Below are 18,603 nucleotides of genomic sequence, written 5' to 3' on the forward strand. Positions count from 1 at the left end.
ATAAGACGTGCACGTAAGATCCCTTGATTGCTTCCGTGGTCAATTCTCTTACTGTTTTCTTCATTTTTTGGGAAGCACTGTTGATAAAAAACTAAACAAAAACGATTTCCATTATGGCGGTTGTCGGGTTGATCAAGAAAATGGAATGCGATTTTTGTCATCACGTGATTTGTTCGAACTGATTCGTCGCCGCCTTGGCCCTCGAGTCCCATCCGTAGAGGCACTCACTCACGTTCCGCGCGCGCATACTTTTACCGATAGCCGAATACCGATTTAGTTTGCTACGTGTGCGCATCTTAACAACGTCCCCGGTCAGTCGGAACTCGGAAACGACTCCGCCGCCGTTGCTCAAAGCTGCAGTTCCACCGCCACTGTCATAAAATGGACATGGAGAAGCTCACTGCCTTGCTGAACGCCACGCTCTACCAGCCACATAGAGGCGAGGCAGAGGAACAGCTTCAGCAAGTAAGCATGCTTTTTGTCTGCACCCGGCCCGTGCACCCATAATAATAATAGTCTACCCACATGCGTCATGCACACCGTTGAAGGTTATGTGAATTATCGCACTAATTATGACATTATGAGTATTTCATTGGGTGATTGGTGACGTATTTTTTTTATATCGTTAATATTTTCTCTTACGGTTTATTAGGCCGATTAAGGGATAAACGTATATACGTCTACATCAGGGTTGTTAGAAACGTTTTGTCGGCAGAATCGCCCGCCAAAACCCTTTACCGGGATTACGTCCCGCTGTCAGCCACGTTTTTCGCATCGTATATCATTCCTCTAGCGGGGGGGGGGATTTTTTTCGTTGTAACCTTTTCAAAGCTCAACGATGCTGATATTTCATTTGTTCATTATAAACTGTAGTATTGTTGCCACCATGTGCAATTACATCATCATTATTGCAAGGGCGTTTAATTATAACGAGCAATTTGTTAAGCGTTAGATTGGATCAATTGATAAAAAAAAGACGTAAAGGAAAAATAAACTAAAGTGTTTCAAATATCTTGCCCATCAATGTAAAAAAATTGAACCTATCTGATGTTCAAATGTTCAATATACCTTGGACTCTGTATGATAGACTGCATACCTTGCATTATACAAAACGATTTGTTTTAAACGGATACGGCAATCAAATAATTTAAATATGTTAAAAAATATATAGTCTATTCTACCTGTTGATATCAAATTTATGTTAATTGATATCCACAATATTTTTATACTATAGTAGTATAGTCTTTTCAATTCTTTATCTTGATTTTATATTTATAGTTTGTATTATTTCAATATTTATCTTGAACTAAGTATATCTAAGGTATAAGTATTATGTAATTACCTAACTAGATTTATTTATTTTTAGATACACAAAATTGCTGGATTTGGTCCATCTCTACTACAAATTGTTGTTTCTTCTGAAATGGAAATATCTACAAGACAAGCAGGTAAAAAATCTGACATATGTAAATTAGGGTTAACAGTATTAAAGTTAGTGCTAGATATTGTATATAGTTTTAGATACCATGTTTTCTTTATTAATATTTTCCTCTTTAGAATACTATGTATCAAAAAAAATAAAATAATATATTGTATCATACAGTACTTTAATATTCTAGTATTAAACAATGTACCAAAAATACTATTAACTCCTATATAAAAAAAAAAGTGACTATTAATGTATGCATAAACATTAAATAAATTAAAGGTGCTATATATCTGAAAAATTTAATGTACCAAAGTTGGGCAACTCGTGAGGATGAACCAAGTAGATTTTCAATTCATGAACATGATCGAATATTAATAAGAGATACCATTTTAGATGTTATAGTTCAAGTACCAGAATTATTACGGTAAGTAATGATCCTTTCTTTTATATTTAAATTTACTTAATTTATAATAACGAATGTATGCATTAATTTTAGAACACAGCTAACTGTTTGTTTGGTAACAATGTTGAAACACGATTTTCCTGGACGCTGGACCAATGTTGTTGAAAAGATAAATGTTTATTTAAAAAGTGATAATTCAACATATTGGATGGCTGGTATAATTGGTTTTTCAGCTTTAATAAAAGCTTTTGAATATCATAAGGCAGATAAATCTCCTATACATGCTGCAGTCAAAGTATTGCTACCATCTATATACAATGTCATGGTTCATTTAGTTAATAATTCTACTGCTGAATCTGTTGCATTGCAGAAAACTGTAATTAAAAGTTATTTCAAACTTATACAAGTAAGAATAACCTTATAATCTAATCAAATATATTATTCTGCTTAAATATACAATTTATCTTATAGTTTACAATAAGTCCAGATCTAATGGAAAGAACTACTTTTACCAAATGGATGGAATTGTTAAGCATAATAGCATGTAGTCCAGTTCCAGAAGAAGTGAATCGTTTGGAGCATAGTGAGATAGATCAATTACCTTGGTGGAAAATTAAAAAATGGACGTTTCATACTATGTATAGAATTTTTGAGAGGTAAATATAAAATATAGTTATAATAATAATAACATTTCCTAATACTGAATTTATTAATTTAAGGTATGGAAGTCCTGGCAGTGTTTCCCAAGAATATCAGCAATTTGCTATATTTTATGTTAAAACTTTTTCTGCTGGATTTATAGAAATAATTTTAAGAATCTTAGATCAATACCGAAACAAAGTATACATCCCTCCAAGAGTCATGCAAATGTGTATGCACTATTTGAACCAATGGTAATTGATAGCTACTAGCTTAATAACAATATTATTTTTATAATTTAAATATCAACAAAATTTACATGGTAATTTATTAAAAGTGTATTCATCATTATTTTATTTTGTATCACCAGTGTTAGTATTGGACATACCTGGAAAATGATTAAACCACATATTGCTGCAATTATTCAAGATGTGATATTTCCACTCATGTGTCATTCAGCAGTTGATCAAGAGTTGTGGGAAACTGATCCACAAGAATACATTTCTCAGAAATTTGGTATGATTTTAATTTTTAACATTATTTAAACTTGTGATATATTAAAACATCATTTTATAATAGATATCTTTGAGGATTTAATATCTCCTGTAATGGCTGGTCAAACAGTGTTACATTCAGCATGTAAGAAACGTAAAGACATATTACCTAAAGCAGTTCAATTTATTGTTGGTGTTATTACTTCAAATGATGCTACTCCATCTCAGAAAGATGGTGCTCTTCATATGGTAAATGCAATTTTTTATTTTTAAGTGTTTAAAATAAAATGTTAATTTTGTATTAATTGTGATTTTAGCTTGGAGCATTAGCTGATGTCATATTTAAAAAAGATATGTACAAAGATCAAGTATGTAGTATGTTATATCAACATGTATTTCCAGTTTTTCAAAGTCCACATGGACACTTACGAGCTAGAGTATGTATTTCAGTTTCTAAGTAACATACATATATTATATTGGATAATTGTTATGTTATTTTCTTTTTCATTTAGGCTTCTTGGTTTATACAGCACATATGTGAAATTAAAATTAATAATGATAATGTTTGGAAGGATTTAGCAACATTATGTACTAATGCTTTATTAACTGATAAAGAACTTCCTGTTAAAGTTCAAGCTGGATTAGCAGTTCAAGCATTGTTAATTGCTGAAAATAAAGTTGAACAACTTTTAGAGCCTAGGGTATGACTTAAAAATAATTTTTATTTTAAGAAGGTATTTAATGCAGTTAATTTTTCAACAGATTAAAGAAATTACACTTGAACTTTTGAAAGTACTGCAACTAACTGAGAATGATGATATTACTAGTGTTGTGCAAAAAGTTATTGCAACTTATTATGATAAACTTGCACCAATTATGTATGAAATTTGTCAGAATTTGGTTTGTATTTTATTTATTTATTATTAATATTTTAGTATTGCCTCATATGTATAAATAAAAGTAAAAGTTAATTTTTAGTATAAATCACTATTGTGCACTATATTAGAAAAAAAATGTTTGGAAATTATTTAAATATTTTATCTATAATATTTCCTAGGACATTACTTGAGATCTTAAATAAACCTCTATCTATAGATTTTGAAGTAAAGTTTCAATAAATAAATCTGTCATTTAATTTTTATATTTTATTATCTTTAACTTAGATTGTTAAGATGTAATAGTCAAGTTCAATATGTAATATTTATTTTATTATTTTTAGGCAAAAACCTTCCTTCAAGTTCTTCAGTCAGATGAAATGAATGATAAAAAAGAAATTACTGGTATGAGTATTTTAAGTTGTATAGAAACTATATTAAGTGTGAATGATGAGCAACCACTAACTATAGCAGCCCTTGAACCAGTTGTATTGGAAGTCATAGTTCATATTTTTAATACGCCAGAATCTGGCATAGGTAAATAAATGTGCAACAATCACAAATATAGTTTGGTTAATTAAATTTTTTTCTTTAAGAATACTATGAAGAAGCTTTAAATTTAGTATGCGATTTAACCAGCCTAGAAGTATCAAATAACATGTGGAATGTTTTGGAATTAATTTATAGAGTAAGTTATTTATTATTTCTAAGTGTATTATTAAGGTATAGAATTAAAATATGTATATAGTCTATTCAAAATAAGAAACACAGTCGGCGGCAACCAGTTTATGTTGGGTGACGGTCAAACAACACATGTTGGTACCCGTTTGTCCTAACCTATCTGTATGCCTGCTGTGTTGTTGACGCCCATGCACAGTAGTCGGCTGCCTACTGTGTTTCTTATCTTGAATAGACTATAGGATTCTGAATTTTGTGACTGATTAAAATTTTATTTGGTTTCACATATTAATCATATTGATTTTCATTAAAACTTGAATTCTATTGTAGATTTGTTGTGCCTTCATTTAGAATATATATTTTTTAAAGTCATTAATTTAATTGTTTGTTTAGGTTTTCCAAAATGATGGAATTGATTATTTTGTTGATATGATGCCTTGTCTTCACAACTATGTTACTATTGGAATGGAAAATTTAATCGCAAATGAAAATTTAATGTTAATTATATTTAATATGTGTAAAATTGTAAGTAATATATCATCATTATTATTTTAATATTAAAAATTTAATATATATAATTTTAGGTTTTGTCATCAGAATCTGGTGAAGAAGCTGAATGTCATGCTGGGAAATTATTAGAGGTTATAATTTTGCAATGTAAAGGCCGAATTGATCATGTAATTAATAACTTTATTTAAATATTTATCATGCTAAACAAAGTTAATTTATTTTTAATATGTTTTTAGTGTATACCATCTATCGTTGAAGTAGTTTTGCAGAGACTAGTCAGAGAAATTAAATCATCCGAATTAAGAGCAATGTGTCTTCAAGTGATTGTAGCTGCTATCTATTATAATCCACATTTATTATTTGAAACGCTTGATAAATTACAAATGTCCATGTCTACAAATGAATCTATTTCTGTCCATTTTATTCGACAGTGGTTACAAGATACAGACTGTTTCTTCGGGTTAGTTTAAAACTATAAATTGTTTGGTCTTAGTAAGTATTATAATTTTGTTTATATGTTTAGAATTCATGATCGTAAGCTGTGTGTAATGGGTTTGCTCACTTTAATGGCATTATCTCCAAATCGACCTATTGCTGTTAATGAACATGCCAATCAAATTGTGCCTTCAATGCTAATGCTGTTTGATGGACTTAACCGTGCATACTCGAGTATGTATAAACGTTGACACACTATTTTATTTTTTTAAACTGGTTAAAAACACCTTAAAATAATTCAATATCCTTCTTTAAAATCCTAACTAATACCCAGATATTTTCTAGACTTTTTCACTCCTTGCAAAAGTTGTATTCTCAGTAAAACATTCAGCTTCAGATGACTAAATAAAAAAACGATTAAGTAAATTTATTAAGAATTGATTAAGAATTATTTATTTGGTCTAGTAACCAACCAAAACTAAATTTTTATTTTTTTAAATGGATTTCTCTATGATTAAATTTGTGATCGAGACCCTTTACCTGAATTGATTATGAAGAAAATTTAAGAAAAGGATATATCTTAGGTTTTGAAAACTATATTGGTAGAGGAAGAGAGTCTTATGATAGTTTCATGACATGTTAAGTTTATTCTAAAATATTTATACCTGGATGTGGAATAAAACTTATTTCTCGATGTTTCATGCAACTACAATAAAATACCCAAATTGATGGATCTCCTATTTCCAATCTTTATAGCCAATTCAACGTTAATTAAAAATATCACTAGCCATAAGACCTTAAGAAGATGCAACACCCACATAAATTGTTTCCTTCTTACAAGTCTGTAACATTGTAAATTTACACTAAGCAGATCATATTTAGCTCCGTTAGTTTAAAAATGTGAATTGACCTATTAAGAAGCTTGATGGTAAGAACATCATCTATGTTTGTATATTGGTTTTTTACAATTATTCAGTTTTTAAGTGAGTTCTGAGCATTCTTAATTCACGCTATATTGTATACTCATAACTTTCTATTAAATTGTACTATTGTTAAAACCAGGTTTGTAAGATGAAAAACAACGTATGTGGATGTGATGTCCTAATCAGTAATAAATTAAATAATAAAAAAAAAATTAATTCAAAATTAGAGGTGTGCTCCATATGCTTGCCCATTAAAAATTATTATTTATTGTAATACATATACAGATTGATATAGGCTTTTACGAAAAAACAGTTCAATTTATTATTTTAACATTAGATATTAAAAATAACCATAATTTAGAAGAGTCATGATATAAAATTATAAACTAATATTCATTTAAGCCTAATTTCTTTTAAAGTTGATATTTGTTGTTGAAACAAATTGCTTTTATTATTGTTTTGTATAATTTTATTTTATACAATTAGACAAATAAAAATAAGTTACAAACCCACTGAAGAAATACTTTAAAAATGTTAAATATAAAATATTATATTTAGATAGAGACAATCCACATGAGGATGAAACTACTGACGAAGAAGAATTAGATACTGAAAATGGCAAGTTAAAAAAGTTTTCTAATTTTTGTGAAATTATTGTTAACAAATTTTTAATTTTAGAACTGGCTACTGATGAAGATGAAGTCGATGAAGCTCTAGCTTTTGAAAATAACAAGAGAAAACCTTTATTTATAACAGATGTATGTTGAATTTTAACTTGTTTAAACAACTTTTTTTTATGTTTTTAAAAAAAAAATTATGTGTAGAATTCTGAAAATGTTGATGAGGACAGTGACTCTGATGATGATGATGAATATGAACCACCTGAAGAAACTGTGCTCGAAGTATATACAACGCCATTGGATGCAGACCATAATAATGTTGATGAATCAATTGATGTATACATATTATTTAAAACTGTATTGTTAAGCATCCAACAAAATGACCCAGCCTGGTACCTAGCACTCACTAATCATTTAAATAGTGATCAACAAAAGTCTATTAATGAATTAATGGTTGTTGCGGAACAGCGTCGGGCTGAGGTTGAAAACAAAAAGAAAGAAAAACTAGCAGGTATAGTATTTTAATTTATCTTTAATCTTATATTCGTTTGCTGGTATTTTTTATAATTTACATAATTTTAATGTCAGATGTAAATAAATTATTTACTTCAGGAATGGAACCAAAGGACTCAGTAACTGAGATTTTTTAGTCACATTATCATAATGCATCATTAATTCTCAGCAGGTACCCATGTATTAAGAAATTTAAAACTTTTCATACAATTAATATTTAAAAACTCCACAAATACTATATTTGTGAATATAAATACTATATTTTATATTGTCTTTGTCTTACATACTTTACTCTAACATAGCAAATTTGTATTTAATAAAACCAATTATGTGATGTTAACATTAATATTGGCGTGAATTAATCATAGGGATTTTTCAATGTATTAATTTTAAGCTAATTATAAAATGTAAAATATTACCAAGTTGAAAGTGCTCATAAATAGCTTTACCTTTAATATGCTGAGGTACTAAAATTAATTTACAAATTATTTTATTATTAGAAATTTAAAATATATAGATGATGTACTGTTATATAAAAGTATTAAATAATACATTAATAAATATTTTACTGAAGATAAAAATTAAATTGAGATTAGAATTAAAAAAATATAATAATATTATCAAGTTGACATAGCTGTTTATATCATTTTTATTTTTATTTAAAAAATTTAGCTAATTTACATAAATCTTTAATCATTATCAATTCATCATGAACTATTTTTATACTCAGTTATAGGTCTATTGATTTTTGCAGTATAAATTAAAAGATTAAAGAAAAGGAATTTTAGGATTTATTGATTATTACTTAATAGTAATAATACAATAAATTATATCAGTATACAAAAATTAATTTAAATTTTATTATGTTTCAGGTTTTAAATTCGACCAAGCTACTGTTCCATCCACGTTTAGTTTTAGTAACAGCAATAATTCACCTTTTGCTTTTGGACGGTAACTGGACAATTATATTTTGACGAATAATATTTGCTTTTACTATTCATTATTATTATTGTATGTTCAAACTATATACAAAATCATCTAAACCAATTAAACAACATGTTGTTATCATAATTTTAAATATTGTGTTGAAATTAATATATTATTACCAACTTATGCCTAAAACAGTTTTGTTACTTATATTAGTGTAAAAATTATTACTAAATTCTAGAATTATTTTTATCAACTTAAAAATAAAATCAAAATTAAGAGACAAAAAATGAATATTACGATATAAGAATTACATTTTTTATTTCATACAAAGTTTGCACGAAAAAGATCAATCCTTATTAGCATAAACGTAATTGCAACATTGTCTGAGTAGGATCACATTTTTTTCATTATTTTAAACACTTCTCAAAGTATGTATTGCCAATAACTCCACCTCTCATTGCTTTTTGAACATTGATATCAAACAACCTTTTGTTATTCTGCAAAACATCTGCAGCTTCTTTATTCAGAGGATCTTCTGGATTAGGTTCCTAAAATATAAATTATGATACTTACAATATTTATAATATCACTTCAACAATTTTTAATTACCAAAAACAAATACTGCAAGCCATAAATAACACTGTTAATGGTCAGTACTGGCTTCCAGTCCTCGCGTAATATGTTCAAACACACATTTCCATCGAGATCTATGTTTGGATGGTAAACTGTTGTTTCACATTTTACTTTAGGCGGTTCATGCGGATAGTTAACTCCAACTTTGAAACTAAAATTAAATTTTCCGCCTTTATATGATCCCTAGAAACAAAAATAATATTAAAAAAACACCTTAATATGCATTTAATATTTATATTGTTAACCCACTTCATCAGGGCAGATGGTCAATTTGAAATTTAATAAATCATCCGGATCAGGAAATTCAGTAGTGCATGTTTTCGGTAAAGTAAGTTCATTTAAATCTGTATCAAAAAAATAATTTATTAAAAGACTATTCAAAAAACATGTAGAAACCAATATCTAATGTATTAGGTTTATATTAGTAGATTCTTCTCAAAAAAAATTGCTTAATTTATACCGTTTTTACCACATACAATTACACAATTTTAAATATGAAAGTAAGAAAAGGATAATGAATAAAAAAAATCAAATATTATTTAGTAAAAGTTAAATGATGAATTTTTCAACATTTCCTGTCCTATATAATATTCAGAAGTTTACTATGGATAGTATAAGTGAAGTAAATTTATATTAATAAGTCATTATCAAGGCTGTGAATTTAGTGCATTTGCATGTTTTTTTTTTGTTACACCATATAATAAAATAGATTTAGTCAAAATTTGTTTTAACTTATTGATAGTTTAAATATCAAATCTAATTTTGCATATTTCATGGGTTAGGGCATATAAATGCATGTTCTAACAGTGTTTTTGTACAAATGCTTTTTTTGTACTATTCTATTTTTAATCGGGTAAAAGATGTTATTGACTATTCTACTCTTGAAGTTAAGATTAAATTAATTTACTGATATCAAGTGGTACATAACAGAAGACAAAAATCGTTGATTGTACAATATAATAACTACTTTAAAGGTATAAAATATATAATTTTTAGTAGAAACTAGTGATGCGTCGAACCCTGATTTTTTAAATCGAACCAAACTTTAAATTATTTTCTTGAACTCGAACCAAACCGAACCTAGAATCATTTTAAATCAAACTCGAACTCAAACTTAATACTTTTTATCATTATTATTATAAATGGTACATAAAGTGCCCGTTACAGCTTATAACTTTCTATCGCTAATAGTCTAATTACTTCTAAATAATGATAATCAATTTTTATTTTTTTTAAATAAGTTTTGAAGAATTGTACAAATATTTGGTCTTTGAACTATAGTGGCCAGTAAATCTAGTTTGAAAAATATTTTCAAGTTTGATTTTCGAATAGTAAAAGATGTTTGATAGTTCGATTCAAATTTTTTCATGCTGAGTTCGAATTTTAACCCATTACTAGTAGAAACATATTCTATTCTAAGCATACCTATAAAAGGTTTATAAATCTTGTACACAACGAAGATCAAGCCCAATAAGTCATATACTCATGCAAGCATACCAATTAGTAATATTACTAATATTTAAACTAAGATTAATAAAAAATAAAAATAAAAGTTTAAAATGAGAGCATAATTTGTCAGTTTTTAGTGTATTTATGCATGCATATTTAATAGTTTTTAAGTGCATTAAATTCACAGCCTTGGTCATTATCGACATATCATAAGATAATAAGATATATTAGGTTCTACATACATGCATAAAACAAACCTAAATATTTTTTTCAATATAATTGAGCAAAGATAAAAAAAAATAAAATGATGCTAAACATTTTTAAGTTTAAAATATTTTAAAAACACAATTTTGATCATCAAGTTAATAAAAAAAAATACTGACAACACTTATTTTAGCATTATTATCAGATAATTGTGTTATTATATAATACAGTTATAACTATTAAAACTTACAAATTGTTAACTTCATAAAACAATCAAACATTATAAATTGTATAAAAGTCAAATGTAATGAGTTACAACAGTTATATTTTTGATAAAGTATTTTATATTTACTTTTAAAACAACAGTAATGCTTAGTGATTATCACATATACAAGTCAGATAAATTCATTATTTGCCAAAAATAAATTTAAGTATTTTTGATTAACTTTTAAAACAATGGCTATCACTTTAACAGTTAAATATTGTATTATTTGCGAAAAGTAAATGTTTAAAATGTTATTACACATATGAATATATCAGGTGTTTCTGGTTTAATTGTACAAAGCCATTAATGAGGTTATCTATTAAAATATGTCAAACATTTATTTTAGGAATATAATACTTCAAAAAACTTTAAATATATTAATTAACTATTAAACAAATATAAATTTACCTTTTGTTATTCTAAGATGAGCAGCAGATGCTTTCTTTTGATTCCCTGACTTTGGAGTTTCACCGTCTTTTTTATGTTGCTTTAAAGAATAAAGTTTAATCATAATTGTGATATTTACGTAAATTGAATTACTAGACGATTGTCTTTTATACGTAGATACGGATTTGACTAGCTTGGATGAAACTCAAAATTTCGATTTGTAATAAAACCAGGTAATCTATAAAATTTAGTTGAATATTATACGTCTTCTATAACTACTAAAAGTATTGAAGAAAGTTAGGAATTTAGAATATCCAAATGATAAAAAGCCTTATCATTGGTTCAACAAAAGAACAATGCAGCGCCATCTGTGTGTAGATTTGAAGTATAATTGTAAATATTAATATATTACAGTGGAAAGTGAATCAAAATCACATACTTGTATATTAAATTATGACTTTTTTTAAATAATCAATTAAATATGGTATTTTGAATTTTATTTAGTTATTTAATTGATTTTGCATTGCATTTTCTTGGTACAAGTAGTATACAGATGGTATCCTTGGTAAGCGCAAATATGTCTGATAATGTTCTCATTAACAATCGATTTTTCAACGGAAACCAAAAACCAAAACATTATGAATAATGATAAGTTAACATTGATATAAACACCGACGTCTACAATATCATGGATTGATTCAATAACTGCCTCCGAGTTTCTGACTAAAGTGAGTAGTCACGTGGTTGTTATGCCGTGTTAGCATATTTTGAGTTTACCTATATAACATTTTAAGTTTTAAATGCGAACGATACTGTTGTATTCGTATTTTACGTGTAAGTATAAATACCTTATAAACCGTTGTATTTTTTTTATTAAAATGTATTATATTTTAATTCCATTGAAACTAAAACCATAGATTAAGTGTACTGCCTTATACCTTATAGATAATATTTTAAAATGTAAGATGTATACATTATGTATGATCCATGCGTACTGTTTATTGAATTATTAAGATGTAATAGTAATACTAGAATTCAACAATTTTAAATTTGAATACATAATCTTGCATTGATCTATTGTAGAGGCACCCCTCATGAATAATATTGCATTTTGTTTGTAAACTTCTAGAATTTTTTTAATTTTGAATTCTTATTTGATGTACTACTTATTATTAAAAATTTGGTCAAAAGCGAACATAATTAACCTCAAGTTCTTCAATTGACTGTCCTTAATTCTATAAACAAGTACAATTATAATTCCGTTTAATTCCTATGTTTTGTAAATACTTTGAATACTGTTATCATTTATTTTATAATATACTATTTATAATCAATGCTGTTCTCATCATTTCATATGATTACCACATTTTTCTTAAAATAAGCTTCTTTATAATTTAAAATATTGATCTTGTATATTATTCTAATATCGAGACTAATTATATTATAAACTCACTGTATATATATATCTGTATTTATAAGATCTACAAATCTTTTTATGACATTTTATTACATAAAAATACTATATAAAATTACTATTTATTACATTTTAAATACCTATTTAGGTAACAAAGTTATCATATCATACTTAATTTTTAATCAAGCTAGTATTATGTAATTTCAACTGAAGAAATTTAAATTAATACAACTCATTATATTGTATTTAATAATAATTATGATCTTGTTAAGGTATTTTAAATATACTTCTTAGCCTATAAAACGTACACTTTTAAAATGTAGCTAATTTTACAGTTGTGGTTACCTTACTTTGTATCTACAAATTTGTATATTTGTTTAAAAAAGTTTATACTCATTTTAAATCTTAATTTTTGTTTCAGATATTTATTAATCTATTTGTAATTCAACTATTCTAGTACCAGCATTATACTCAAATTATATGAATAATTAATTGTGTAAGTATTTGAATTATTCTCATATTACAAGACAATTATTAATATTAGTCATGGCATCAACATCTCTTGCAAAACAATTACAAAAACTAAGTGCTCCCCAAACATCAATATTGAGTTTGGGCCACAAAAAAACATCATTGCTTATTCAACCACAAGATATTGGAAATCATGATTTGTCTGCATTTTTTGAAGTTGGCCAGAAAGGTTTTAAAGAGCTATGTGGTATCAATACTAAATTTATCAAATTTAAATTAACATTATTTAGCCATTTGTGGCAGACTAAGCAAAGAGCAATTTTGAATCTATCTGAAAACCAAAAAATTGATTCTTTGATTGAGGAATTTTTATGCTTGTTATCTCCATATTTTAATTCGAAACCAGCATTATATGCCCTTGAATGGCTAGTACATCGATTTAACATTGAACAATACAATACAGATATTTTACTTGGATATGCTCTACCATATGTTTCAACTCAAGTATTTACAAGGTTAATACAAGTAATTCCTCTTAAAAATAACCCCGAAGTTGCAAAAAATTGGTGGTGGTTAACCAGATCTAGAAAAACTGGTGTTCAAATTAATGAACAAAGTTTTATAGTGGAAGCAATTAATGATACAAGATTATTAAAACTCATTTGTTCTATTGTCGTTAAAGTGATTGATGAACATAAAGTTATTGATGAATTAGTTACAGTTTGGACTAATTTTTATGCCAAACTTTTAGTTGCTGCTTTTACATCATCCTCTATTTCAAAGAATAACTTAATAACAATATTTCTCCCATCAATAATTGCTGGACTTGAATCTGATGCACGACCATTTACAGTTTCTTCTTTAATAGTTATTGGTGTTATGTCTAAGTATATAACATATACAGAAAAATTGAGATCAAGCTTAGTTAAAAAAATTTTAATTGTTAAACATGAACAATTGTACTATAACTGTACTTTGTTATTGAGTGTTATTTTCAAATCAACAAGAAATTCACCAAATGTCAAAGTACCTAATTCTTGTATTAAATATATGGCTGAACATTCCAATTTACAAATTGATGCTTTTAAAAAACTTTTAAAATCTGATAAAAGCATATTCTATTTATTAACTGTTCGAGATAGCATAATGCTTTCAAAAAAAGAAAAATCTATTTGTTCATTTGCTTCTGATTTAATAAATTTAATAGATTTGAATGATGATGACTATACTGTTGAATTAGTAAAATTAATAATGGACTCTTCTAATAATGAACCCTGGTATTTAGAAATAGCTAAGAGTGTTAAAAATAAATACAAAAATGCTTGGAAGGATTCATTCAAGTTATTGCAAAATTCACCTTCCATAGAAGAAAATAAATTCATAAGTACATTAATAGATGATGATGTGACATCTTATGATGATGATAAAATGGATGTTGATGTAGTTATTGAAGAACCAAAAGATAATAAAATGGAAATTGAAGATAGTATATTCACTAAACAGTACTCAAGCGATGAAGAACGTATTCAAGTTTACTGTGAAAGTTTATGGATTGGAAACATTAAAATTACACAACTTTTTAATAGTCTTAACTCACTAATTAATAAAAATGTTTCATTTTTAGTATCACTAACCCCTGGGAACATTGTAATTCCAACATTATTGTGTTGTTTGGCTTCTGACGCACAAAATGTTAGAAAAACAACTATGATGTTCCTTAAAAAATTAAATAAAACCTACAAAGATTCAAACTCTCTGTCTTATATGTGGTTAATAAAAAATATCATTAGTAAACGTCAAAATATTCTGATGGATGGTGATCAAATTCGCCTTGTTTTGATAATTGCTTTACAAATTGATAATGTTGATGCTAAACCTACTTTAGAAAATCTATTTAAAACCGCATGCAATTTTGACGTATCTTCTGCATTGCGACTAAAAATGTTTGATGTCTTATCAGCACTCAATTCATCAAATGTATGTCAAAACGTAATGACCCATGGTCTTGAATTATTACAAAAAACACAAATTGACATAGCTGAATCACATATTTTTAAATTTGCTCTCAACAAACTTCATCCGAATGTCATAGATTGGCTTAGCATATGGCCTGTATGTGAAAAATATTTGAAGGAAACAACTCCTGTATTAAACTTTGGCTCTGGAAAATTGATATGTCCAGTCACTATTTTTGTTCAAAACTTAACAACAGAAATGTTTAACACAATGTCGGATGATTTGAAATTAAACTTAATAAAAACTCTACTTGATTTACAAGCAAAAGTTGAAGATAATGATATTATAGACTCTATTAAAAGTTTTATTCATGAAGTTAGCTTTGACAGTGTAATGTTCATTTCTCATCTTGAAAAAATGTATGATGATTCGCCTAACAGTGTACTATGGAAAAATGGAATTGCTTTATTAGAATTAATTCAAAATAAAAACAGTTTAGAAAATGTTACTAGGTTGACTCCAGTTTTATTTCAGATACTAAAAAAATGTTTAGAGTTTGAAGATCAGTCTAGTTTACTAGAGTACACTAAACAGTTGTGTTTAAGTTGTATATTAAATTGCTGTTCAATGACTAAAAGTGAAACAGAAAAATCTAAAGTTTCTGAACATCTTAACCTTGAATTAATTGTCTCAACTATGCGTTTATCTCCAAATCAGCAAACACAACATCATGCATTAATTCTATTATCAAACTGTGCTCAAATGGTACCAGACCAGATTATTTTGCATGTAATGACTATATTCACTTTTATGGGTAATTCCGTAATGCGCCAAGATGACGAGTATACATTTAAAATTACTTGTCAAGTGCTTAATACAATAATTCCTATTTTGTTAAAAGAAGGCCAAGTTGTGACTAGAAAAGCATTATCAGTATTTGCTCGTAGTATTTTGGATATACCAGAACATAGACGTGGAACATTATTGAGATACCTTGTTCAAGCTTTGAATACCAACAGTTATTTATGGGAACTAATTGTACTTGTACATAAAGAATACATATGTGGTACAATTGATACAAAAAATAAAGTATCCAGTAATACTATTTGTTTGGATATCTGTGCTGAATGTCCAATAAATGTTTTACTTGATATGTGTAACAATATATTAAACTACTGTAAATTTTTAGAACTTAAAAAAGGAGAATCTGATCAAGAAACATTGATTGATATTTCAAACTATTCTGTTAACAAATTGCATAAATTAAAATATTGTTTGGTATCTTTTATAACCAACCTATTATCATCATATACATTTGTATCCAAAGTTATGTATTGTATATCTCATGATACATTAAAAGAAGGTTTCACAGAAATAATTAAAAATACTTTATGGTTTGTACAACGTCAAGGCAATAGTAGTTCTAAAAATTTTATGCCTATCAAATATTACAGCATTTTAGACAAAGTAAATGCATTACTTCCATTGGATATATTTGTTGATGCTATAAATTACATATTAACATTTGTTGACCTTAAATCTACACAACACAGAACTATGGATTTACTGAACAAAAGATTATTGGAATCCAAGTCATTAACCCAATATCAGACATTAAAATTACTCGAACCTTTATCTGAAATAGTTAATATGTCTAGCTTTAATACAAAAGAAGATTTGAATGTTAAACAAACTGCTCTTATCTCTATTACATTGGTCACCAAATGCTCAAATATTAATGAAAACGTAGATGTATTCAAGGGAATTCTTCAGAAAGTTACAAAATCTGTACAAGATGTATCTGTTGGCCCATTGCTTGGAACGTTTGTACTATGTATTGCAGAGTTAGTTTCTAATTTAAAAACTAAAGCCATCTCAAGTTTTGGATTAATAATTCCAACAGTAATATCTGTTCTCCATAAATTGAACGACATTAGTGTTATGGCTGATGGAGCTTTATTACCAAGTATACTGACTGGTTTATTAAGAATAATATCAGAACTAAAAAATTTTTTGAGTCCATATTTGGTGCCTTTAATCTATGAATTATCATTATTGTCAGCTACGTGTGATGACAATTCAGCAGATGATAATGATAATTATAAATCTATAATAAGAACTAAATTTCAACAGTTGGGTGAAAAGTTGTCTGAAATACCTGGAAGAATTTTAGAACCAGTATTAAGCAATACTTTGGTAGAAATTGTAAGAAACCTAAAATTTACTGCATTCCAATATGTGTTGAACATTGCAAAAAATAGTTTTAAAAATTCCATGACTGAAGAATTTACAACATTCCTGTTAAAATCTCTAGATTTTTGTTGTTTTACTCATGAATCTGAAAATATAAAAACGGGTATGGTAGAAACTTCAGTTATATCTGCAATAAGTGAAGTGGCATTAAAATGTTCTGAATCAACATTCCGTACATTTTATCATAAATTAAATGAATGGAAAAATGGTTCAAACAATGAAATTCGTGTATTAATCTATTTTAAATTATTAAATACTTTATCTAGTGAGCTAAAAGGTTTATATCTTTTATTTGCTGGAAATTTAATACCAACAGCTAACTTAATTTTAACTCAATGTAAATCCAACAATAATGTTGAAAAAACATTGCTTATTCAATCAATAGTGTCAACACTATCAAATGTTTTCAAGTATGATACAATCAATTTTACAACTAAAGATCGTTTTGAAATAATCATGAGCCCACTGGTAGATATTTTGGAAGCAGTAGACTTAGAAGATTACAACAACATATGTCAGAATTATGTTATACCATGTATATCGAATTTAATAGCTGCTGTGACAGATGACACTTTATGGAAGGATATAAATTGTCAAATTATGCTCAAAGCTAGACATCGTTTGCCCGAAGTCCGATCAATATGTATTGATGCTACATTAGCTGTAGCAGAGAGATTGGGAGAAAATTTCTTGCCATTACTTCCAGATTCAATACCATTTTTAGCTGAACTGATGGAAGATGAACAAGAAGACATTGAACAAAAAACACGGAAAGCTATTCAACAAATGGAAAAATATGTCAATGAGCCCATTGAAAGTTACTTTTGTTAAAACATTGTAAGACAACATTTAAAAGAAATATACGCTGTATCTACTATCTATATATATTTATATATCATGTGAAATGTTCTTTATCTACCTTACAAGTTCTAAAACCAGGGCCGGATTAGGACTCAGAAACTTATCGAACACAATAATTTTACTAGCCCAGTTAATTTAGCTAGATATTTTAACAAGCGTTTAATCCGAGCCTGTATAAAATTAAAACTTATTCTCAATCTAGTATACAAAAAAAAATTAACAATAAGACTAACGTGGGTCTGATTCATTGGCTTTATTATC

General features: G+C 27.2%; 3 protein-coding genes across 4 annotated transcripts; 2 read left to right on the top strand and 1 right to left on the bottom strand.

The window, feature by feature from the left end:
- Positions 1-91: 91 nt before the first annotated feature.
- On the top strand, positions 92-8,597 carry LOC132930915 (importin-7). Its single transcript, XM_060997033.1, has 21 exons — positions 92-465; positions 1,367-1,448; positions 1,709-1,853; positions 1,926-2,238; positions 2,304-2,488; positions 2,552-2,725; positions 2,842-2,987; positions 3,051-3,214; positions 3,283-3,402; positions 3,478-3,666; positions 3,728-3,865; positions 4,185-4,377; positions 4,437-4,528; positions 4,912-5,043; positions 5,103-5,195; positions 5,265-5,488; positions 5,552-5,697; positions 6,945-7,004; positions 7,065-7,144; positions 7,211-7,517; positions 8,392-8,597. The coding sequence occupies exons 1-21, from the start codon at positions 382-384 to the stop codon at positions 8,472-8,474; spliced, it is 3,150 nt and encodes a 1,049-aa protein (XP_060853016.1). The 5' UTR covers positions 92-381; the 3' UTR covers positions 8,475-8,597.
- A 145-nt stretch (positions 8,598-8,742) lies between these two features.
- On the bottom strand, positions 8,743-11,690 carry LOC132930923 (NEDD8-conjugating enzyme Ubc12). Its single transcript, XM_060997044.1, has 4 exons — positions 11,409-11,690; positions 9,332-9,426; positions 9,059-9,265; positions 8,743-8,997 (listed from the first exon to the last, which is right to left on the bottom strand). Exons 1-4 carry the CDS (start codon positions 11,509-11,511, stop codon positions 8,857-8,859), a joined length of 546 nt encoding a protein of 181 aa, XP_060853027.1. The 5' UTR covers positions 11,512-11,690; the 3' UTR covers positions 8,743-8,856.
- Positions 11,691-12,021: 331 nt separating this feature from the next.
- LOC132930913 (HEAT repeat-containing protein 1) lies at positions 12,022-18,374 on the top strand. Of its 2 annotated transcripts, none has more exons than XM_060997026.1 (2): positions 12,022-12,221; positions 13,223-18,374. In XM_060997026.1, the coding sequence occupies exon 2, from the start codon at positions 13,348-13,350 to the stop codon at positions 18,310-18,312; it is 4,965 nt and encodes a 1,654-aa protein (XP_060853009.1). In that variant the 5' UTR covers positions 12,022-12,221; positions 13,223-13,347; the 3' UTR covers positions 18,313-18,374. The 2 variants fall into 2 exon arrangements, with proteins under 2 accessions (XP_060853009.1, XP_060853010.1); XM_060997027.1 differs by having other exon boundaries at positions 12,022-12,115.
- The last annotated feature ends 229 nt before the right edge of the window (positions 18,375-18,603 follow it).

Source organism: Rhopalosiphum padi, chromosome 4, assembly GCF_020882245.1.
Source record: "Rhopalosiphum padi isolate XX-2018 chromosome 4, ASM2088224v1, whole genome shotgun sequence".
Lineage (NCBI taxonomy): Eukaryota > Metazoa > Arthropoda > Insecta > Hemiptera > Aphididae > Rhopalosiphum > Rhopalosiphum padi.